The 25,066-nt window shown below is 47.9% G+C and overlaps 1 protein-coding gene across 2 annotated transcripts in view; it reads right to left on the bottom strand.

Moving 5' to 3' along the window:
• The window catches only part of MYO1A (myosin IA), a 142,340-nt gene that overhangs the window by 105,251 nt on the left and 12,023 nt on the right, over positions 1-25,066 (bottom strand). For both annotated transcript variants that reach the window (XM_063952441.1, XM_063952442.1), the window contains exons 2-3: positions 5,634-5,780; positions 2,376-2,491 (exon numbers count right to left, since the gene is read on the bottom strand). In XM_063952441.1, coding sequence (XP_063808511.1) covers positions 2,376-2,491; positions 5,634-5,771 — 254 coding nt within the window. In that variant the 5' untranslated portion in view covers positions 5,772-5,780. The remainder of the gene's footprint in view (positions 1-2,375; positions 2,492-5,633; positions 5,781-25,066) is intronic.

Below are 25,066 nucleotides of genomic sequence, written 5' to 3'. Positions count from 1 at the left end.
AGGCAGCGGCAGCTATCAAGTAACTTAATTCAATGGTGTCACAGAATGGGAGGAGAGGTGCCCCCTTCAGAGCAGGAGCCCGGCGGCAGATGACTCCATTGCCTCCCAGAGTTCTGCCTCTGAGTGGTAGTGAAGGTGGTTGCACTGACGGAAGGAGGAGTGGGGCAGGACAATAACATAGATGCCTACTATCAGAATACGGGTGTATAGGTGTGTATACATACACCCTTATATATAGATTATTAAACTGTGCTATTACTGAAAATTTGGGGTGCCATTCAGAGTTGGTCGCAGATTTTACTTTCGCTCAGCACAGGTCAAGGCCACCCAGCATGTGTGGCACCGCCCTGCTATGCGATCGAATAATAGTTTACCTCTGCCTACATAGCCTGGTTGTGTAGGCAGGGGTCCCCAGTGGCAAACGCAGGATTTTTAGAGGGGGGGTTTCTGTACATGTTTTCTATCTATCTATCTATCTATCTATCTATCTATCTATCTATCTATCTATCTATCTATCTATCTATCACAGATAGATAGATAGATAGATAGATAGATAGATAGATAGATAGATAGATAGATAGATAGATAGATAGATAGATAGATAGATAGATATATGAGAGATGGCACTTCTGGGTGATAGTGGGACTGCATGTTTCAGATTTCTGACGTGCCCGTTATACGATGCGATGTCAACCACATGCCCATAATGTGCCCATCATATGTCCCCACCATGCTCTTTATATGTCTATTACATATCCTGAATGCCCTTTCCATAAGATGTCCCACACATTCCCCTTATATACCCATCAGATGTCCCTTATGCCCCCTTACATGGCGCTAGCCATCAAGCACATAGAAACATAGAATGTGACAGCAGATTAGAACCACTTGTCCCATGTAGTCGGCTCTAAACACATGAACACGCACACTTACACAATACGGTTACTTTTTTGTCATGAGCTAATTAACCAACCAGAATATCTTTGGATTGTGGGACGAAACCAGAGCACCCAGAGGAAACCCATGCAAGCACAATGAGAACATACAAACTCCACACCCTTAGGGTCATGGTAGGCATTGAAACAATGACCTCAGTCAGTGCTGTACAGGATGTTGATTTGTGACTATAAAACATTACAAGAATATTTAATGTATTTGTTTTGAGCCCCAGAATTACATAAATTAGGGATTGTTACATAGGTAGTGTTAGAATTGCATTTAGCTACACATTGAGAGTTTCAAGAGCATACAGTGGACCTGTAGTAATGTATTGTAGCTATACTGGGTTGCTGCTAGTATATATAAGCAGGTACTGTATTTGGAATGGGTGGTGTGTGGTGGGCCCGGCCCAATGCTGCTGGTGATGTAGTAGTGTACTGCCTGGCAGCCCACACAATGCTAGAGGAGGAGAGGAGGAGTGTGCACAAGCACTACTGGCAACGCGAGTCCCCAACTACTTATTGCTCACCGGAAATGGCATTCGCTGTAGCTGATGTGTGGCGCCGGACTGGAGTTCCTGTGAGCGGAGCTGCTGCTAAACATGCACAGCATCTCCCTCAGCCAGTGCTGTACAGGAGAGAGCTCTGCTGATCCGAGCAGCTCTCTGGCTGCTGCAGTACGGATCGCGCTTGAAGGTGTCCCGCGTATGGTGCAGAGATGGAGACAAGGCTGTCTCCATCTCTGAAAAGAAATTTGGTCTCTCAGGGGGGGGTTTCTGGGTGCTCAGAAGCCCCCCTTGCGTGCGCCACTGGTCCCACCACCATGTTTCCTATCACAGGAAATGCAGGTGATATCATCGGCCAGCCCTGAAAACAGCTATGTGTTTACCAATCCCCCCCCCCTCCCAACAACACATCACCTCCCCCGGACGCTCATCACCTGTGAATCACCATGTGATCACATCCTTACGGGATGCAATCGCATGTTGAAGGGTCGCGCACTATGGCCAGTGCGCATGCGCAGACCCCGTAATTTTGTTGTACTTTTTAACAATAACAATAAAAATCTATCTATCTATCTATCTATCTATCTATCTATCTATCTATCTATCTATCTATCTATCTATCTATCCCGCTTGAAGGAGACAAGGGTGGCTTGTACAGAGCATATTTAAGTGACACCATTACTTATTAAAAGCATGAAATGTATTGATCTGTAGCTGTTGCCTTGTACTTCAAAGCAAAGCAGTAGTAACACAAAGCCAGGGATGTATGCTACCACTACTCCTGTCCTGGCCTGCAACAAACCTGCATATTGGAGTCAGCGTAACTATATCGCAACCTTCCCTAATCAGTTGTAATAGGAAGAGTGGTCTTAGGGATTATACAGTTGATTGGGAATATCCCACCTCTACGGTTTCCCTGTACTCTACTTACATGTGTGGCTTCAGCTGGTAGAGATTGCTGTTTCTGTACTCTTCCACTTTCTCGGGTGTGTAGATGGATAGTTGCTTGTAGGGGTTCACTGACAGAACTACATTTCCTATATATGTCTGGTAGAGAAAGGAGAGGAATTCGCTTTCAGGTTGGGATATCACTAAACATTACATAGCAATGGGATCTTCATGCACAAACCCTTTTGTTTGGGAGCATTGCAGTAGCACTGCATTTTACTGAACGCTGCCGACTCCATTCACATGCAGTTAGAACAAGGGAATGCATCCGTCTTCCTATAACATCACCAGGCATCGGTTCAGGTTACCGGCGTTGGGCATCCTGGCAGTCAGAATATTGGCGCCTGAACGCCGGAATCCCAATCGACCTCTGCAGGAAGTCCTCTATGGTAAGCCATGGGGAAATGGGGGGGGTGGGGGGGGGGAGGTTAGGTTTAGGCTGCGGGGGGAGGGTCAGGGTTAGGCTGTGGAGAGGGGATGGTTAGGGCTAGGCTGTGGGGATGGAGGGTTAGGGGGAAAGGTTAACCATACCTGGGATTCTCTGCTTCCGGATGTCAGGGTCGGTCATATGACCACTGGCATCCCATCCGCCAGGTTATCGTTAGTATCCCCCTCACTAAAGCAAGTAAAAATCTTAGTAGCAGCTCCATGGTTTGTCTTTGGCATCTGGAGTCCCTATTTGTATTAAATACTCATGAAATGCCAGTATATATAAGATACAGGTTGAGTATCCCATATCCAAATATTCCGAAATACAGACTTTTTTTAAGTGAGAGTGAGATAGTAAAACCTTTGTTTTCTGATGGCTCAATGTACACAAACTTTGTTTAATACACAAAATTATTACAAATATTGTATTAAATGACCTTCAGGCGGTGTGTATAAGGTGTATATGAAACATAAATGAATTGTGTGTATGTACACATACTTTGTTTAATGCACAAAGTTATTAAAAATATTGGCTAAAATTACCTCCAGGCTGTGTGTATAAGGTGTATATGAAACATAAATGCTTTCTGTGCTTATACATGGGTCCCATGACCATGATATCTCATTATGGTATGCAATTATTCCAAAATACGGAAAAATCCAATATCCAAAATACTTCTGGTCCCAAGCATTTTGGATAAGGGACACTCAACCTGTAGTAACATAGTTGATGAGGTTGAAAAAAGACAAAATGTCCATCGATTTCAACCTGTATTATAAATTTTTACTTCATTTAAATGCTGTATCTTTGGATAGTTCTTTCAGTTAGGAATTTACCTGATGAGACATAAACAGCTTAACTGTAGCATTAAGTACTAACAGTGTTGTATCAAGGAGCAGCTTGTTGCAACAATGTAAAACACTAATGGTGCCCACCACTTATGAGATAATCGGTGCTAACCTTCGATTTTGACAGCTTCTGTGAGAGAAATCGAAGGATTGTATGCACATTTTATGTACCTTTCGTCGTGATGCGTGGGCACGCCGGTCGAATCTCACGTCTCAAGATAGTATGTGCTGCACTTAATATTTATCAAATCGCAGTGTTTTTAAAAACACATGCTATAAATCGCACTGCGATGTGCGATGGGCACCCGCCGGGAGAGGCCAGAGGTCACTCCCACTCGGCGGTGGCGTGCCCGTCACGTGATTGCCATGCGATCTATCGCATGATCGCATGGTAATCACTTTGGCAGTTCAGGTGCGATTTCATCGCACCTGAACTGCCGGTGTGATGCCCCACGATGTCGCGTCGCGGGGCATCGCACAAGTGTATGGGTACCATAACATCTGAATAGCTACCTCTTTATAGGGAAAGCAGGGGAATGTAATGCTAGCCACCAGGGCCATAACTAGGGGTGTGCTAGTGGCAGGGTCGGATTGGCCCACAGGGGTACAGAGGAAACCACCGGTGTGCCTTACTGTCTGAGGGCCCACCCTCCCCACATGATACATATGCTACATTATACTACACAGGACTATGGTGTATTCACTACAGTGATTATCATGCGAGCACTAGCATTAGTTACTATATTTATTTATAAAGGGGCCCGCCACCCAAATCATATAATTTCTGATAGTTAGCCAAGCTTCTGTTGATGGCCACACCCCTAAGTATGGGCCCCTATCACTACATTCCCCTGGTGGGCCCTTCATGCCCCGGTCTGACACTGGCTTGCACTGTTTCACAAGATGTAGTGTCCAGGGGCGGCACCGTTACTACCCCAAGGCCACTGTATCTGGCTAACGAGGTTCCTGGGAAGGGCACCATGCAGCCTAAAGGCTCACCCCTCAATTTCTCTGCACCCACAAGGGATCTCCATAAGAGACAGGGCCAGGCCAATCATGAGGTACAGTATGTACATTGTATTAGATAGCTAATCTACTCTATTCCACATTACTAGTGGAGTTAAAGTGGACACTTAGCATCTGTGTAAGAGCTGTTTGTACTAATGTCAACTGTAATAGGCTGCAACTGAAGGCAAATGCTTGCTGGCTATTGCACTACAGATGGACAGCGACATCAAAATTTCCTATTTCTTAATGAACATAAACTCTCATTTGTTTACATTGGACCCCATCTGATAACACCATTCAAAACAGGCATCCTCATCTGACCTTTTAACGTGTGCTTTGTGTCATCGAACCAAGTAAAATAAAAATAATAATTTATTAATCACTCCCAAATACTGGGTGTAGTATGATATGCCGGTGGTCGGGCTCCCGGCGACCAGCATACCGGCGCCGGGAGCCCGACCGCCGGCTTACCGACAGTGTGGCGAGCGCAAATGAGCCCCTTGCTGCCTCGCTGCGCTCGCCACACTATGCGCGCCACGCTATTTTATTCTCCCTCCAGGGGGGTCGTGGACTCCCACGAGGGAGAATAAGTGTCGGTATGCCGGCTGTCGGGTTTCCGGCGCCGGTATACTGTGCGCCGGGATCCCGTCAGTCGGCATACTGAAGACCACCCCCAAATACTAGACCATGGAGACCAGTGGAGAAGTTACCCATGGCAACCAATCAGCTGCACTGTATAATTTTATATTATGCAAATATTATGCAAATTATAAATGTTACTTCAATGCTGATTGGTTGCCATGGGCAACTTCTCCACTGGCTCACGTTTCTACACTTTTCACTGCTTCTTGAATAGACCCCAATGTGTGATGTGATATAGAGAATATGTATATAACTATACATGTGTACCAATAACACAACCAAGAATACGTACTTTCACAATATATATACTTACATAGATCTCATCATTTTTGAATCTTTCCTTTAGGTTCTGGAGTACAGAATCCTCAGAGAGAGTCTCCAGAAGAATCATATCTCCAACCCCAACCATTCCATCCAGGAAGGACAATTTGGAGTCCATCTTTTCACCCATGACCTTTAACTGAACAAGAAAAAAGAACTTTTGTTATCACTTACTACTCATGCACATAATTATGTACTATATTACACCCAACTCAACTAAGGTGTGTCAATTTACACAAAGCAGTCATAGGGGGGAATTCAACAGTTTTATGGGTGAATGAATAAATGTAGGTGCACTTATAATTATGTAGTCCCTCAGATTAAGTGTTTTGGATTAGAGCTTTTTGACATAAAGCACTTTTTATTTTATGCCATATACCGATTTTGCACATAAACTATTTTATTTTAAATTCTTTTTTGGCGCTGGCTGGACATGCATACTATTGTACTATAGACACAATTTTTTAATTCAATTTGTTTCTGTTCTACAATGGAAATCAGGCTTAACATCTGATTTGATGCATTACCTGGAAGGAATGTATTGCAAAGGAAAATGCATCTTGCAAAGATAAAACGTCTTGTTGCAACAATTTGCATAAATATATTAATGCTTTATGTGCTTATTTTTTTTTTTTTTTAATTCTTTATTTATAGGTGGTTAAGCATAGTATGGGAACATTACATGAACATAAGGGACCGGAGGCCAACAATTTGCATAAATATATTAATGCTTTATGTGCTTATTTTTTTTTTTTTTTAAATTCTTTATTTATAGGTGGTTAAGCATAGTATGGGAACATTACATGAACATAAGGGACCAGAGGCCAACAGTGCCAACGTCCAGCATAAACCACAAATTTTCAGATATACAACAGAGTTAGTCAAAAAGGAAAGAACAGTAACATTCAAGTATGGAGTTCAGGGGGGGGGGGAGGGAAAGGGGGGAACCACTGTATAACCTGTGCTCAGTGTGTATCCTGGAAATGATAGGATTAAGAAAAAGAGTGAAAAGGGGATAGAGGGGGAGACAAAAGAAGAGTAGAAAAAGGGAAAAAGGAGAAGAGAGAGAGTGAGGGAGAAGAAAAGAGGGGGAGGAATAACATAGGGGGGGAGCAGTAGGCAGTGCCCATGGGTCTGCGGAGTAAGTTTGGGGCTGGGGTGGGGGAGTGGGCCTCTACGTTCAGCAGCGAGCCAAGGGGCCCAGACCTGCTCAAAGATGTGGCCCCGGTCGTGGAGATAGTATGTGATCTTTTCCATTGAGGCAATGTGCCAAATTTTGGTTTTAAGGGACTGGAGAGAGGGTGGTGAGGGGTTCTTCCAATTAAGAGCTATCAGCGACTTTGCCGCCGCCAGGATGTGTGAGGCCAGCTTTTGGGAAAATTTATTGAGCAACTGAGGAGGGAGACATAGCAAAAAGATCCAAGGATCTTTCAGCACAGGAGAATCCAAAAGCGAGTTGAGGAGGGAGTTGACTAGGTCCCAAAAGGGAGCGATGGACGGGCAGGTCCACCATATGTGGAGCATAGTGCCCATGGCCCCGCAGTTCCTCCAGCAATTAGGGGAAGAAGATGGAAAGAATTTGTTAAGTCGGTCAGGGGTGTTTTACCAGCGGTAGTAAACTTTGTAGGCTGTTTCCTTAAAGACAGTAGCGATAGAGGATTTAGCAATCCCCAGTCTCATGTCCTTCCAGTCCTAACTCTCCGGTGGAGGTCCAAGATCACGTTCCCATGCGAGCTCGTGGGGCCGGGAGGGGGGAAGGGAGGCATCTAGTAATAGGGAGTAGAGTTGGGAGATTAGGCCTTTGGATAGATGGGAATTGATGCATAAGCTTTCAAAGGGGGTGAGAGCACGAAGCAAGGCGGAGGAGGGGAGGGAGCCTAGGAAGTGGCGTATTTGTAAAAATTGGAAGGGATTAAGTGGGTGTGAAGGGGTTTTATGTTGAAGGTCAGGTAGGGACAGCCAGTGGCCCCGATCGGCAAAATTGGTCGGAAATTTGAAGCCCAGCGTTATCCATAGACGGAACCTCATAGTTGAGAGTCCAGGAGGAAACATAGGGTTCTGCCAGATAGGGGTCAAGGGCGAGGGAGTAGTGGTGAGACCCTTCTTCAGGGAGAGGGAGTCCCAAGTTTTGAGGTAAAATTTAATAGTGGGGAGAAGTTTAGAGGTTGGGGGTCGGGAGGTGGGGGGCAGGCCCCATAAGGGGGTCAGGTCCGGGAGGCCGATGAAGGCCGCCTCAATATCCAACCAAGATACAGATCCCGGAGGAGCATAAGAGGTGACAATATGGGATAAGTGGGAGGCGAGATAGTAAAGTTTGATATCAGGAAGGCCCCTACCGCCCGCGGAGGTTGGCCGTTTCAGGGTATTGGCGGCGATGCGGGGGGGTCTGTGATTCCAAATGAAACGCACAAGGGCTCGTTGGATAGTGCGAAGAAAGGAGGCCAGGACTGCCACCGGGAGGGTCTGGAAAAGATAAAGCCACTTAGGGACTATGGTCATTTTAACCGCTATGATCCTACCCAGCCACAAAATAAAAAGACTGTTCCAGGAGGTCAGGGCAGCGAGTGTGTTGGTGAGAAGGGATGGAAAGTTTTCCCGGAAGAGAGAATCATAGCGAGAGGTCAGGTTAATCCCCAAATATTTAATCTTTATGGGCTGCCATTTAAAATTGAAGGTAGCGCGAAGAGACTCAGCTTCTCGGTGAGGGACATGAAGCAACATGGCCTCGGATTTGGAGCAGTTGATCTTATATCCTGATATAAGGCTATAAGAGTGCAGGACTGAGAAAAAGTTTGGGAGTGAGATAAGGGGTTGGGTCAGGGAGAGTAAGATGTCGTCAGCGAAGAGGAAGATTTTAGGGTCGGTATGGCCTACTTGTATTCCGTGTATATCCGGGTGGGCTCTAATTTGAGAAGCGAGGGGTTCAATAATAAGGGCAAATATTAGTGGTGAGAGGGGGCAACCCTGACGTGTACCATTCTATATGCTAAGTGGGGCTGACGGGACACCATTGATTAAAACTGTGGCAGAGGGGGCAGAGTATAGTGCCAGGACGCCAGTGAGGAAGCCACCAGACAAGCCGTAGGCCTCCAGGGCGGCTCTCAGAAAACCCCAGGAGATCCGGTCAAATGCCTTTTCAGCATCTAAGGAGAGCATGATGGTGGGGGATCTCCTGGAGTTCGAGACGTGTATAAGATCGACAGCACGTCTGGTGCTATCTCTCGCCTGACGGCCCGGAATAAACCCCACCTGGTCGTAGTGAACAAGAGAGGGGAGGTAGGGGTTAAGACGGTTGGCCAGGATCTTGGCGAAGATTTTCAGATCCAGATTCAAGAGAGATATAGGGCGGTAGCTAGCGCAGTTAAGGGTATCCTTACCTTCTTTGGGGATCACCACAATTCTGGCCTCCAACATCTCAGGGGGAAAGGGGTCGCCATGGACAATCCCATTGAACAGTGACTGCAGGTGGGGGGCCAGAAGAGCAGAGAATTTTTTATAGTAAAGAGCTGTAAACCCGTCCGGGCCCAGGGATTTACCAATTTTTTGCATAAGAATAGTCTGAGCAATTTCTTCCACCGAGATCTCACTGTTAAGATGGTCCATGGCGTCCTGGGGCAATCTAGGTAGGTTAGAAGCTGAAAGGAAGTGAGAGACTAGATCAGAGTGGGGCAGAGGGGAGGAACCAGGTGAGGGGGGCGGGAGGTTGTATAGGTCAGCATAGTAGGATTGTAAGGCAGCTCTAATGGCTGTGGGGTCTTGGACGAGTTGGTTGAGGGAGTTTCTGATAGAGACAATGTTAGTTTTGGCTCTCGTAGAACGGAGTCGTGCCGCCAGGATCTTGTCCGCCTTGTCTCCACTCTCATAAAAGGATTGGCGAAGCCACTTAAGACGCCTGGCCACCCGGCCAGAGAGAAGGAGATCAAGTTCCGCCTTAACAGTACGAAGTTGAGACAAGACAGCCTGGTCGGAGGACGCCTTATGCTGGGTCTCAAGTGCGTGGAGTTTAATAGAGAGTTTGTTAAACTGGGTGAGAGATTGTTTTTTAGCTTTGGAAGCTAGGCTGATAACGCGTCCGCGAAGAACTGCCTTGTGTGCCAGCCAAAGAGTGGACCTAGAAATATCAGGGGTATTATTCAGAGAAAAGTAGTCGGAGATCGTATCCCGAAGATGGGAACATATCTCCGGGTTATGGAGGAGAGAGTCGTTAAGGCGCCATGTCATGGGGCGAGGGCGTGAGGCCAGACCTAAGAGATCACAGGAGATAGGGGCGTGATCGGACCAGATCATTGGATGTATGTGTGCTTCGTGGAGATTTAAGGCGAGGTCGTGGCTGAGCAGGACCATGTCAATGCGGGAGTAGGAATTATGAGGGGCAGAGTAAAAGGTATAGTCACGGGCGGAGGAGTCTTTTATCCTCCAGGAGTCATAGAGAAGCTGGGATCGCATGAGACTGAGGAGGGATCTGGAGCGGAGGGAGTCCGACGAGGAGGCAGTAGAGGGAGGAGGAGAGCGGTCTATTTGGGGGTTTAGAACGGAGTTAAAGTCCCCAGCAAGTATGAGGTCGCCTTGCCGGACTCGAGTGAGGAGGTTATCTAATTTTGTAAAGAATCGTTCCTGACGTTGGTTAGGGGCATAAACGTTGGCTAGAGTACAGATCTTGTGATTCAATTTCCCCACTAAAACTAGAAACCGGCCGTCTTTGTCAGCATATGAGTCTAGAAGCTCAAAGGAGAGGTGGCGGGCAAATAAAATCGCAGCCCCTCGTTTCTTGGCCAAATGACCGCAGGCATGGAAGGAATCTGGGTATTGCTTACACTGCAACGTAGGGTGGGAGTCATGTAGGAAATGAGTCTCCTGTAGGAAGACCAGGTCACCTTTATGGAGTGTAAGGGAGGCAAAAAGCTTACCTCTCTTTTGGGGGCTGTTCAAGCCCTTCACATTAAAAGATAGCACCCGGAGACCCATGGGCAAGCAGCGAAGAGGCAGGCAAAGTAGAGAGAGCGGAGAGCACTGAGAGTAAAGGAAAGAGGGAGGAAGAAATAGAAGAAGGATATAGAGCGAGGGAGGGTGTGGTCAGGAGGAAAGAGGGAAAATAAGGAGACCGGGAGGGGAGGGAGGGTGGTTGGTCATCCGGCAATAGGGGCCAGGACCGGTGGTGCTGACAGGGGAAAGGGAGACTAGGTGTCAGGAGGGCACCTAGGCCAGCAAGAGGGCTCGAAGCCCTAAGGGGGCGCGGCATGGGGTCCGGACAGCGGACCACAGACCACTTAGCGAAGGGTAGGAGGCGGGCCTCCCCTGGGAAGGCCTGAGGGAAAAAACTGGAGAGAAGACAGGAACAAAGGATAGGTGGAGCGCCAACTCCAGAAAGGAAGGGAGAGGGGGGGTTAGGTAGAAAACAAAAAGACCAGTTTCAGCAGATTAACAATTTAGCAACATAACTTTCCAGCAGGAAGTAACGACAGCAGGGTCATGAGGTATCTAAGGGTTTGGGAATTCAGGATATGGGGGGCCTAAGGTGGAGCAGCTCCCGGGGTAGGGGAGTGCAACCAGGAAGGGTCGACCCAATTAGCTACAGTAAACATTGAGTTAAAGAACTGAGAGTTCATCAGGGAACAGGAGGTGGAGCCTGGGAGGTCGCAGAGGCCGGGACCACGAACCACTCAGATCGAGGGGTTGAAGCGGGTCCCGCTGTGTCCGCGGTGGCAGGTCTTGAGTATGGATATCCTGTTCAGCGGTGTGGATGCTCAGCTTGGAGAGCAGCTTTGAGCCTCGGATAGGTCCCTGGCCGTGAGGAGCTTCCCTTGGTGCCATACCAAGATACGAAAAGGGAAACCCCAGCGGTATTTGACATTATGACGGGAAGGCAGGGAGGTGATGGGCTTGAAATCCCTGCGTTTGGCCAGAGTGAGTGGGGATAAGTCTTGGAAGATCTGGAGAGGGGTATACTGGAAAGTCACAGAGCCCAGACGTCGGGCCTCCCTCATGACAGCCTCCTTTGCAGTGAAGTAGTGCAGTCGGAGGATGACATCTTTTGGCTGGGAGGAGTCCTGGGAGCGAGGTCGCAGGGCTCGATGCACTCGGCCCAGGAGCAGATGTCCTTCAGGGGTGTCAGGTGATAGGTGGGCGAAGAGGCGCTTGAGATAGAGGTCAAGGTGGGCCGTCTCGACCTCCTCGGGGATACCCCGGATCCTCAGGTTGTTTCTCCTTGCCCTATTGTCCTGGTCCTCATGCTCCTCCCGCAGGTGGGCGACATCTTGGCGAAGTTGATGGAAGTCGGTCTCGACCGTTTGTTGAAACGACACCAGCTCCTCCACTCGTCGTTCAAGTTGGTCGGTCCTGGAGCCGATGTCGCCAATATCGGATTTCAAGGAGTGGAGAGCCTGGACTGAGGTTTTAACATCCCGCATCTCCTTAAGGAGGGAGAGAAAGTCCCTGCAGGTGAGGGGCGTGAGATCGCAATGGTGTGAGGTCAGACCCCTGTGACTTTTTGCCACCCTTGGGCATCGTGAACTTATGAAAAGGGGGGTGGATAGGAGGGTGGGAATTAGAAGTGGCGCTCCAGCAGTGAAGCTCAGGACCAGGGGAGGTAAGGCCAGAGCCCTAGAGAGGCATCACGGTGCGGTCAGCCCACCACAGCAGACGGGGCAGGTCCAGGGAGCCCCAGATGAGCGAGAGGCCCACGCCGTCCTCGAGAGGAGCCACACAAACAGAGGTGGTTTGAGGCGGGGTTCCATGGAGGACCACCCCCGCCGATGGGCCTCGGATGCAAGCCCCGGGCACGGACCAGCCAGTGACCAGGTCAGCACCGAGGTCAGAAAGCAGGGGGAGGGGGGGTCCACGGCTGGCAGCGGCAATGGCCCCCAGATGGCACACGATGTAGGCACCGGAGGGCCGCAGCAGGGGGGAGCACCACCTGAAGGTCTCAGTGGAGACAGGTCTGGAGGCCTGCAAGATGGCCGCTGTTGGAGTGCCACTGACGGGGCCACTGGGTGATACTCTGGAGTCCTGCAGGAGGATCCCCGCCATCCAGGGGCACCAGAAGGGCCAGCGCGACCAGGAGGAGGAGGGGAGGAGGGAGGGGTCCGTCGGGCGCCCGCGGGAGCCTCCCGCGAATGTAGGCCGGATCCGGAGCTCTCGGCCGGGCCGGGGCCGAAATCGAGGTCCCGGCTTCAGATCAGGGGTGAAGGCCGCAGTCCCCGGGACCCGCCGGAAGCCTCCCGAGCGTGCAGGGTCGGGTCTCAGGGCAGGGGGCGCAACAGGCCTCACCTACCCAGGGGGGTCTCCGCTGACCGCTGTCGATTCCGGGCCTCCCCGTCAGCCACCCGGTTCTCGGCGTCCTCCCGCGAGACGGCTGCCGCCCGCACCGCAGTCCTCAGGAAACGTCCACTGGCCGGCCGGCCCCGGGTCCCAGGCTCCAGGGATAGATGTAGAGAGTAGCAGGCAGGGTGGCTCACCGCGGTGTCGTGGCTCCGGTCCGCCGCTCCGGCCCGGCTCCAAACTCGAGCCCCCGGCCCCAGGCTGGGGGGAGGCCGCAATCCGCAGGAGTGCTTAAAAGCACTCCCCGACTCCGCGGGTCCCCCACAGCAGCTGCGGACACAAATAGATAGATAGATAGATAGATAGATAGATAGATAGATAGATAGATAGATAGATACCCAAGGAGAAGTCAGGTATACAGAACAATCTTAATAATAATGTATGTGTATGCAGTACAAATATGCATAAGTACAGTATGCTTCCACATTGCAAACCCGGTTCTGACCCAGGATTTTGAACCAGGGTCCAACCCAGGTCAGACCCTTTCACACTGCACTTTCGACTCGGGTGATTTTGTTTTTCTGTTTTAATCCCGGGTTGAAATGCCAGGTTGCTCGACACGGGTTATTTCTCTTTGATGCTTTCACACTGCACCTCGACTCTAGTCGACCCGACAATAACCCAGGTTCCATTCATGCTAAATACCCTCCAATATGCTTAATCAACTTGTGCTTAGCAAATTATACATATAAAGGGAAGGGCAAATGACAACAAAAAAATATATAATGTAAAAACTGCATTTAAAAGAATAATAAAAGCGGAACCCAGAACAGGCCAGGATCCCAATGCCAAAATCCCGACAGCCAGAATCCCGAAGGTAAGTATAGCTGGGAGGGTTAGTGTTAGGCTGTGGTGGGGAGAGGGGGATTAGGTTTAGGCGCCACCTGGTGGGGAGGTCAGGGTTAGGCTGTGAGGGGGAGGTTAGGGTTTGGCTTCGGGGAGGGGGGTTGGAGTAAGTCACCACCAGGGTGGGGTTAAATTTAGGTACTAAGGGGGGAGGGTTAGAGTTAGGCTGCGGAAAAAGGGAGGGTTAGGTTTAAGCGCTAAGAGGGGAGATTAGGGTTAGGCATTAATGGGGAGTTTAGGGTTAAGCTGCGGTAAGGGAGGGTTCGGGTTAAAGGAGGGGGGGGGGGGGGGGAGTTTAAATACTTACCTCACCCCTGTTGGAATCTTGACCATCAGGATGCAGACAGCAGTATTGTGACCGCTGGCATCCTTTCTGCCGGGATCACATACCGATCACCCCCCCCCCCCCCAACCCACCCGATAGTTGCATTTCACCTAGCTACAATACTATATGATGTTAGTACAGACAAGTAACATGAAAATAAGAATTTACTTACCGATAATTCTATTTCTCATAGTCCATAGTGGATGCTGGGAACTCCGTAAGGACCATGGGGAATAGCGGCTCCGCAGGAGACTGGGCACAAAAGTAAAGCTTTAGGACTACCTGGTGTGCACTGGCTCCTCCCTCCATGACCCTCCTCCAAGCCTCAGTTAGGATACTGTGCCCGGACGAGCGTACACAATAAGGAAGGATTTATGAATCCCGGGTAAGACTCGTACCAGCCACACCGATCACACCGTACAACCTGTGATCTGAATCCAGTTAACAGCATGATAACAGAGGAGCCTCTGGAAAGATGGCTCACAACCACAATAACCCGATTTTTGTAACAATAACTATGTACAAGTATTGCAGACAATCCGCACTTGGGATGGGCGCCCAGCATCCACTACGGACTATGAGAAATAGAATTATCGGTAAGTAAATTCTTATTTTCTCTGACGTCCTAGTGGATGCTGGGAACTCCGTAAGGACCATGGGGATTATACCAAAGCTCCCAAACGGGCGGGAGAGTGCGGATGACTCTGCAGCACCGAATGAGAGAACTCCAGGTCCTCCTCAGCCAGGGTATCAAATTTGTAGAATTTAGCAAACGTGTTTGCCCCTGACCAAGTAGCTGCTCGGCAAAGTTGTAAAGCCGAGACCCCTCGGGCAGTCGCCCAAGATGAGCCCACTTTCCGTGTGGAATGGGCTTTTACAGATTTTGGCTGTGGCAGGCCTGCCACAGAATGTGCAAGCTGAATTGTGCTACAAATCCAACGAGCAATAGTCTGCTTAGAAGCAGGAGCACCCAGCTTGTTGGGTGCATGCAGGATAAACAGCGAGTCAGATTTTCTGACTCCAGCCGTCCTGAAAACATATATTTTCAGGGCCCTGACTACGTCCAGCAACTTGGAGTCCTCCAAGTCCCTAGTAGCCGCAGGTACCACAATAGGCTGGTTCACGTGAAACGCTGAAAACAGCTTAGGGAGAAATTGAGGATGAGTCCTCAATTCCGCCCTGTCTGGAAGATCAGATAAGGGCCTTTACAGGATAAAGCCCCCAATTCTGACACGCGCCTGGCCGAGGCCAGGGCCAACAACATGACCACTTTCCATGTGAGATATTTTAACTCCACAGATTCAAGTGGTTCAAACCAATGTGACTTTAGGAACTCCAAAACTACATTGAGATCCCAAGGTGCCACTGGAGGCACAAAAGGAGGCTGTATATGCAGTACCCCTTTTACAAAACGTCTGAACTTCAGGAACTGAAGTTAGCTCTTTCTGGAAGAAAATTGACAGGGCCAAAATTTGAACCTTAATGGACCCCAATTTTAGGCACATAGACACTCCTGTTTACAGGAAATGCAGGAATCGACCTAGTTGAAAATTCCTCCATCGGGGCCTTACTGGCCTCGCACCCCGCAACATATTTTCGCCAAATGCGGTGATAATGCTTTGCGGTTACATCCTTCCTGGCTTGATCAGGGTAGGGATGACTTAATCCGGAATGCCTTTTTCCTTCAGGATCCGGCGTTCAACCGCCCTGCCGTTAAACGCAGCTGCGGTAAGTCTTGGAATAGACAGGGTCCTTGCTGGAGCAGGTCCCTTCTTAGAGGTAGAGGCCACGGGTCCTCCGTGAGCATCTCTTGAAGTTCCGGGTACCAAGTCCTTCTTGGCCAATCCGGAGCCACGAGTATAGTTCTTACTCCCCTCCGTCTTACAATTCTCAGTACTTTTGGTATGAGAGGAAGAGGAGGGAACACATACACTGACTGGTACACCCACGGTGTTACCAGAGCGTCCACAGCTATTGCCTGAGGTTCCCTTGACCTGGCGCAATACCTGTCCAATTTTTTGTTTAGGCGGGACGCCATCATGTCCACCTTTGGTTTTTCCCAATGGTTTACAATCATGTGGAAGACTTCTGGGTGAAGTCCCCACTCTCCCGGGTGGAGGCCGTGCCTGCTGAGGAAGTCTGCTTCCCAGTTGTCCACTCCCGGAATGAATACTGCTGACAGTGCTATCCCATGATTTTCCGCCCAGCGAAGAATCCTTGCAGCTTCTGCCATTGACTGTTTCTTGTGCCACCCTGTCTGTTTACATGGGTGACTGCCGTGATGTTGTCCGACTGGATCAACACCGGCTGACCTTGAAGCAGAGGTCCTGCTAAGCTGAGAGCATTGTAAATGGCCCTTAGCTCCAGGATATTTATGTGAAATGATGTCTCCAGGCTTGACCATAAGCCCTGGAAATTTCTTCCCTGTGTGACTGCTCCCCAGCCTCGCAGGCTGGCATCCGTGGTCACCAGGACCCAGTCCTGAATGCCGACTCTGCGGCCCTCTAGAAGATGAGCACTCTGCAACCACCACAGGAGGGACACCCTTGTCCTTGGTGACCGGGTTATCCGCTGATGCATCTTAAGATGCGACCCGGACCATTTGTCCAGCAGGTCCCACTGGAAAGTTCTTGCGTGGAATCTGCCGAATGGCTTTTCTTCGTAGGAAGCTACCATTTTTCCCAGAACCCTTGTGCATTGATGCACTGAGACTTGGTTCGGTTTTAGGAGGTTCCTGACTAGCTCGGATAACTCCCTGGCTCTCTCCTCCGGGAGAAACACCTTTTTCTGAACTGTGTCCAGAATCATCCCTAGGAACAGAAGACGAGTCGTCGGAACCAGCTGCGATTTTGGAATATTGAGAATCCAATCGTGCTGTCGCAACACTACCTGAGATAGTGCTACACCGACCTCCAACTGTTCCCAGGATCTTACCCTTATCAGGAGATCGTCCAAGTAAGGGATAACTAAAACTCCCTTCCTTTGAAGGAGTATCATCATTTCGGCCATTACCTTGGTAAAGACCCGGGGTGCCGTGGACCATCCAAACGGCAACGTCTGAAACTGATAGTGACAGTTCTGTACCACAAACCTGAGGTACCCTTGGTGAGAAGGGTAAATTTGGACATGAAGGTAAGCATCCTTGATGTCCAGGGACACCATGTAGTCCCCTTCTCTTGAATTTGAACCTCTGTATGTAAGTGTTCAAAGATTTTAGATTTAAAATCGGTCTCACCGAGCCGTCCGGCTTCGGTACCGTAACAGTGTGGAGTAATACCCCTTTTCCTGTTGCAGGAGGGGTACCTTAATTATCACCTGCTGGGAATACAGCTTGTGAATGGCTTCCAACACTGCCTCCCTGTCTGCTTGTAAAGCCCCAGCGTCATGCTGAGGGCTTGGCAGAGGCGGGGGAGGGCTTCTGTTCCTGGGAACTGGCTGATTTCTGCAGCCGTTTCCCTCTCTGTCACGGGGCAGAAATGAGGAACCTTTTGCCCACGTGCCCTTATGGGAACGAAAGGACTGCGCCTGATAATACGGCGTCTTCTTATGTTGAGAGGCGACCTGGGGTAAAAACGTGGATTTCCCAGCTGTTGCCGTGGCCACCAGGTCTGAAAGACCGACCCCAAATAACTCCTCCCCTTTATAAGGCAATACTTCCATATGCCATTTGGAATCCGCATCACCTGACCACTGTCGTGTCCATAACCCTCTTCTGGCAGAAATGGACAGCGCACTTACTCTTGATGCCAGTCGGCAAATATCCCGCTGTGCATCACACATATATAGAAATGCATCTTTTAAATGCTCTACAGGCAATAATATACTGTCCCTATCTAGGGTATCAATATTTTCAGTCAGGGAATCCGACCACGCCAACCCAGCACTGCACATCCAGGCTGAGGCGATTGCTGGTCGCAGTATAACACCAGTATGTGTGTAAATACATTTTAGGATACCCTCCTGCTTTCTATCAGCAGGATCCTTAAGGGCGGCCATCTCAGGAGAGGGTAGAGCCCTTGTTTTGACAAGCGTGTGAGCGCTTTATCCCCCCTAGGGGGTGTTTCCCAACGCACCCTAACCTCTGGCGGGAAAGGATATATACCAATAACTTTTTAGAAATTATCAGTTTTTTTATCGGGGGAAACCCACGCTTCATCACACACCTCATTTAATTTCTCAGATTCAGGAAAACTACAGGTAGTTTTTCCTCACTGAACATAATACCCCTATTGGTGGTACTCGTATTATCAGAAATGTGTAAAACATTTTCCATTGCCTCAATCATGTAACGTGTGGCCCTACTGGAAGTCATATTTGTCTCTTCCCCGTCGACACTGGAGTCAGTATCCGTGTCGGCGTCTGTATTTGCCATCTGAGGTAACGGGCGCTTTAGAGCCCCTGACGGCCTATGAGACGTCTGGACAGGCACAAGCTGAGTAGCCGGCTGTCTCATGTCAATCACTGTCTTTTGTAAAGAGCTGACACTGTCATGTAATTCCTTCCAGCAGTTTATCCACTCAAGTGTCGACCCCCTAGGGGGTGACATCCCTATTACAGGCAATTTGCTCCGCCTCCACATCATTTTCCTCCTCATACATGTCGACACAAACGTACCGACACACAGCACACACACAGGGAATGTTCTGATAGAGGACAGGACCCCACTAGCCCTTTGGGGAGACAGAGGGAGAGTTTGCCAGCACACACCAGAGCGCTATATATATATATACAGGGATAACCTTATATAAGTGTTTTTCCCCTTATAGCTGCTGTATTGTTTATACTGCGCCTAATTAGTGCCCCCCTCTCTTTTTTAACCCTTTCTGTAGTGTAGTGACTGCAGGGGAGAGCCAGGGAGCTTCCCTCCAACGGAGCTGTGAGGGAAAATGGCGCCAGTGTGCTGAGGAGATAGGCTCCGCCCCCTTCTCGGCGGCCTTTCTCCCGCTTTTTGTGAAAATCTGGCAGGGGTTAAAATTCATCCATATAGCCCAGGAGCTATATGTGATGTATTTTTAGCCAGCCAAGGTGTTTCTATTGCTGCTCAGGGCGCCCCCCCCCAGCGCCCTGCACCCTCAGTGACCGGAGTGTGAAGTGTGCTGAGAAGCAATGGCGCACAGCTGCAGTGCTGTGCGCTACCTTGTGGAAGACAGGATGTCTTCTGCCGCCGATTTGCCGGACTCTTCTTGCTTCTGGCTCTGTAAGGGGGCCGGCGGCGCGGCTCTGGGACCGAGCTCCAAGGCTGGGCCTGTGAGCGGTCCCTCTGGAGCTAATGGTGTCCAGTAGCCAAGAAGCCCAATCCACTCTGCACGCAGGTGAGTTCACTTCTTCTCCCCTTAGTCCCTCGATGCAGTGAGCCTGTTGCCAGCAGGTCTCACTGAAAATAAAAAACCTAAACTAAAACTTTCACTAAGAAGCTCAGGAGAGCCCCTAGTGTGCACCCTTCTCGTTCGGGCACAAAAATCTAACTGAGGCTTGGAGGAGGGTCATGGGGGGAGGAGCCAGTGCACACCAGGTAGTCCTAAAGCTTTACTTTTGTGCCCAGTCTCCTGCGGAGCCGCTATTCCCCATGGTCCTTACGGAGTTCCCAGCATCCACTAGGACGTCAGAGAAATCTACATTACTATAATAAGGATTTAAAACTTTTCATGTACAGAAATATATTCTGGTTTTGTCTTGGCTGTCCCTATATTAAATGTGTGAGAGAGCTGCCTTCACTCATATGCCAAAACGACAGTAATAATGTGTGTATTATTATCTGTAATTTCCAGGCTGCAACACTGGTTTACAGCTATGCACATAGCAACCAGACATTTTATTATGTAGATTTGCGCAGTACACGCATGGAATTACACTGTGCCATCAAACTGCACGTGAACTCTGCTCTGCAATAACAATTAAAGGAATACAAAGATCATTCTGTTTTAAAGAGCTAAAGAGTTCATTTGGGACAAAAGTATAGAGCCTTAATGGTCATGATCACGTAGTGTTCATGTATCAACATATAAACTGCTGCAGAAATAAAAACCCAAAGGAGGCTTTACATCATATTCCCTTCATCAGGCATTCACCCTTCATCAGCAATGATATCCTACTGCCTTCATCATTTATTTATTGTGTATTACCAGTTATATCTATAGCGCACACATATTCCGCAGACAATATTTGGCCATTCACATCAGTCCCTGCCCCAGTGGAGCTTACAATCTATATTCCCTACCACATGCATACGCGCACACACACTCACACTAGGGTTAATTTTGTTAGAAGCCAATGTACCTACCCACTGGCATTTCTATAATTGGTGGTGTGTGCGGTGCACACGGGCCCCTGAGTCCAGAGGGGGCCCCCACCGCACACGCTGCACCCATTTTGTGAATACTCACCCCTCCGGAGTCCCACTGTGACATCCATGGCGGTGTTAAAACTCTGTGAAAATGGCCCAGCGGCCATTTTCACGGAGTTCTGCGCATGCGCACTAGAGAAATCTCAGGGAAAATGGCCGCTGCGCTATTTTCCCGGGGATCTGCGCAGGCGCAGTAGAGTCTGAGCGCTCTAGTGCTCAGACTCTCCCTGCTGCCGGCAGAGAGGAGAGGGCCCGAACGGAGGAGGCTGCACCCGGGCCTCCTCCTCTCTTAAAACGCCGCTGTACCTACCAGTATATTTTTGGATTGTGGGAGGAACTGGAGCACCCGGAGGAAGCCCACACAAGCACAGGGAGAATATATAAACTCCACACAGTTAGGGCCATGGTGGAAATCAAACCCATGACCTCAGTGATGTGAGGCAGTAATGCTAACCATTACACCATCTGTGATGACATCATACTCCTTTCATCAGCAATGATATCGTACTCCCTTCATCCGTCCCCATCATCAAGCATGACCTCATAACACCTTTTCATGTGTGATGTCATAACCTTCATTAAGCACGATGTCAAACAAACTTTATTAGACATGATATGGAAGGTATAATTCCTCAAATACGTTGTATAGCTGTCTGCACTAATGCTACAAGGCCAGTCACTTAATACTGTACATACTGTCCCTATGTTAGTTATAATTTATCTATATGGACAAATGTTTAAAAAAAGTCCCCAAAAATGTCTGAAATATATGATAGCATATATTAGATGATGCTTTGCATTTGGGTGTCATTTCTAGGTGTGTTTTGGTCAGAAATAGGTTCATGTCTCATGGTAATAAACACACACAAAAATGCATAACAAGTGGTGTGTCCATCCTTTGTCATTTGATTAGAAGACATGTTTTTCGTCTACTGTATGACTGAACAGTACACAACATACACCTGACCTGGAAAATCTTTTATAACATCAAGCCAGGTTCATGTACTGTATAGTCCTTACTGCTGACATCCGGAATAGCAACTTCAATACACTAGAGAGGAAGGATGTAAAATCCAGGAAGCAAAGCAATGAATGAATTGCCACGGGTGATACTAGCATTAAGTGCGGAAGCTTCATGAATGAGCCTGGTAAACATCCTGACTTGAGGCATTGCTTGTATGGGATTGTGCTCTATTACAACGTTACAGACAAGAACACGACAAGCTATTTCATTCAAAAGTACTGTAACACACAGTACATATATTTGTATGAAATATAGGGCCGGATGTAATGGCTTGCGAGACGGCCAGAGCTCCGAGACTCCGGCCGAATCGGTACATTTTTTTAAAGCAGCAAATGTTTACAAGGCAAAACCAACCAGGTTCATTTGAGACGGAAGATAAAGCAAGAACATAATCAGCACAGAGTGCAACAAACAAAATATATTATGAATGCAAAAACAGCTTAGTAGGTCATTGCATTGTACATTGTAGTGGGAACCTTTGATCCTCATCCCTTGTGCCGGTGAAACCAGAAATGGGACAACACCACATCTCCAGATACCTTATAGAAGGCTTATTTCTTGCGGTACTAGTTAGCTGGTGTAACAATATTCAATTTTGATAATAATTACCAGCAGGAGCGCTATCTACAGGAGCTATTTCTGACTGGCTGCTCGCATTTTGACTTCCCTAGCTGAAATAATTAATTAGTGATGCAGCTATATCAGATCAAACCATTGCTGTCAATTTGTATAACTTCATTGACATTTCCATTTAGACTACTGCAAAAAAGACAATTCCCATTTGACTTTTAAAGGAAAAATAAGATACAGTATATTTAATTACAATTTATGCAGGAAATGTTGCCATCACAGTAATAACTATACGCTGTCAAGCCTCATCTCTAAGGTATTTCCTCTTGTGTATATGTCACTATTTTATATCAGTATATTTTGCACAAATAAGATTATTTCTAACACATTTAAGTCATGTCTCTATATTGTTGGGCCTAATTACACACACTTGTACGCATGGTGTGCGTATGGTACAAATACTACTATTTTTGAGCTGGATGTACCTGAGGGATGCAGTCAATATACCGGCTGTTGGGATCCAGGCATTCAGGAGACCGACGTCGAAATCCTAACAACCAGCATTTTACCGACAAACGAAATCCCAACACTTGCCCAGTATTCCCACTTGGTTGGGGACTCGCTGCCTAGCTGCCGGGATGCCGCTCTCGGTATAGGCACAACCGGCATCCCTTCTGCCGGGATATTGTATGTATCCCGTACATGACATACATCAAACTTAACATGTACACTTAAGTACACTTCTGTTTACCTGCATCTTTTCCTGTATACATTCCATGTGCAAATACTTAGTATAGATAGGTATGAGGTACAATGTCTTTTCCCCCTATATGGTAACTGTACTTATTGCACTTGGAGAATTCTTGAAAAGGTGCAACTGTTCCTGATAGATGTTTCATAAGAACTGATAAGCCACCACCAATCTCTTAGTTATACAAAGTACAGACCAAATAAATTGCTGGATTGATAGGGTGCGTTAGCTAACGCTATACCACACAATTCCTAGAAATTACTCTTCTATTGACAAAGATGGATTAGTTGGCTAATAGTAGATGGAAAATAGTTAATATACTATGGTTAAGTAGAACGAATTCAGGTAACTAGCACTGGGCCTGTCTTGCACTTTAAAAACCATACATGATATTTGGGGATCCGTTCAAGATACCAGCTGTCGAGATCCCGGCAGCTAATATGGATATTTTATATCTACAGTATATATTAATAATGGGGCACGTTATATTATTTCTTTAAATTGGTCGGATTGTTTTGTTTTTATTCTATTTTGTATTTTTTATTAAAGAGGGCATTTATATTATTTTAGTTACAGAAGCGCTTGTTCATTTATTTTATTAATTAAACATATGGTATGTAATTAAACATATGGCATGTCAAAATACATATAGAATTATTATTATGGGAAAAAATATTAATTTTATTAACCTGGTATCTGCAGGGGTACAGGCAAGAGCACAATATTATTCAGCAATGGGATGTTCATCACTATCATGTTCTGAGTATCCTGGGTCTATGGGATAATGGTGTATCCTGGGCCTATGTGCTGATGGTGTATGCATCCTAGGTCCATGAGATAATGATGTATCCTGTGCCTGTGGGATAATGGTGTATCCTGGGCCTATGGGATGATGGTGTATCCTGGGCCTATGGGATGATGGTGTATCCTGGGCCTTTGGGATAATGGTGTATTCTGGGCCTATGGGATAATGGTGTATTCTGGGCCTGTGGGATGATAATGAAGAGCATCCCACATGTTTGTTGTTTTTATTTTAATGCCACCACAATGCCTAAGCTGGCAGCAGTGTGTGGATTTAAACCCGCAGCACATTGCTGGGTGCTTGGCTTTCCAGCCTCTAATACCCCTTTCACATCTCACAAATAACCCGGTATTGACCCGGTATATTGATGGGTCGACACGTGTTGGTGTGCAGTGTAAAAGGGGCCATGGAGAATTCCCGGGTCGCCTGACCCAATAATTCAACCCAGGTTATAAGAAGGGTTATTCCTGGGATGAATATGGGGTCAGTGGCAGCATGAATGGGTTGACCCGGGACCTGTTCACTACATAGGGAGAGGTGGCGCGGAGATAAGCTCATCTCCCAGCGACGTCTCCAACCCCGCCCATGCTGCCGGCTCCGCCCTCCGTCGGGTAGCCTGCTGTTAGGATCCAATGCCGGATCCCACCTGGGAAGGACCCGTTTCCAATTCCCGGGTGGGATCCGGCATTGGAGATGTGAAAGAGTTATAAGTCTCTGGCTGTTACATCTGGTCTTCTGGCAATTTGGAGGCTAAAATATCTGGTGACTATTACTTTTTTGGCCCAAGTCTTTGATATGTATATGTTTGGGTTGTGTCTTTCCCATGGCACAGACTATGTAGCTCTCACATGTAACCATTTATGTGATTACTGGCAGTGATAAAGGTAGGAGGACTGTAGCTTGTCCCAGTTACTCAGCAGGGCACTAATACACCACCCTCTCCCAGGACACGTTATGTTATGATAAAGGTGATGAGGGGGGTGGAACAAGGAAGCTGAGGACATGCCAGGAGGCTTTTCAGACTGTTTGGTGCCATCCCAGGCACTCAGCAAGCCAATTACAGGTGCCACCAGCCTGGGCAGAAGCAATGGTCACACACCCCTAGCTATTGCACTGGCCCCTTCAAAACATTGTACACTCTGTAATCCTGACCAGCATGCGAGATAAACCAGCTCATACATGTAATGCTGGGGTCTTGTTAGTATGGGTTTGGTACATCATAATGAGAATGATGACATGGTCATAATGTTGACAAAGAATATGTCAACATGTTCATCACGTCGACATTTACCATAGTACTGTTCTATTCAACATAGTAATTGTCAACATTATGATAGAATATTAGTATTACAGTTATTTGCATTAGTTAGTTGTTGCCGCAGGCTGGAAGTACCTGAGGTAGATTTCAATTACCACCACTTCTATAGGAATGATGCTATACCGGACC

Source organism: Pseudophryne corroboree, chromosome 2 (genome assembly GCF_028390025.1).
Source record: "Pseudophryne corroboree isolate aPseCor3 chromosome 2, aPseCor3.hap2, whole genome shotgun sequence".
NCBI classification, from domain to species: Eukaryota; Metazoa; Chordata; class Amphibia; order Anura; family Myobatrachidae; genus Pseudophryne; species Pseudophryne corroboree.
Note: the sequence above shows the minus strand (reverse complement) of the source record. Positions and strands in the feature narration are given on the sequence as shown.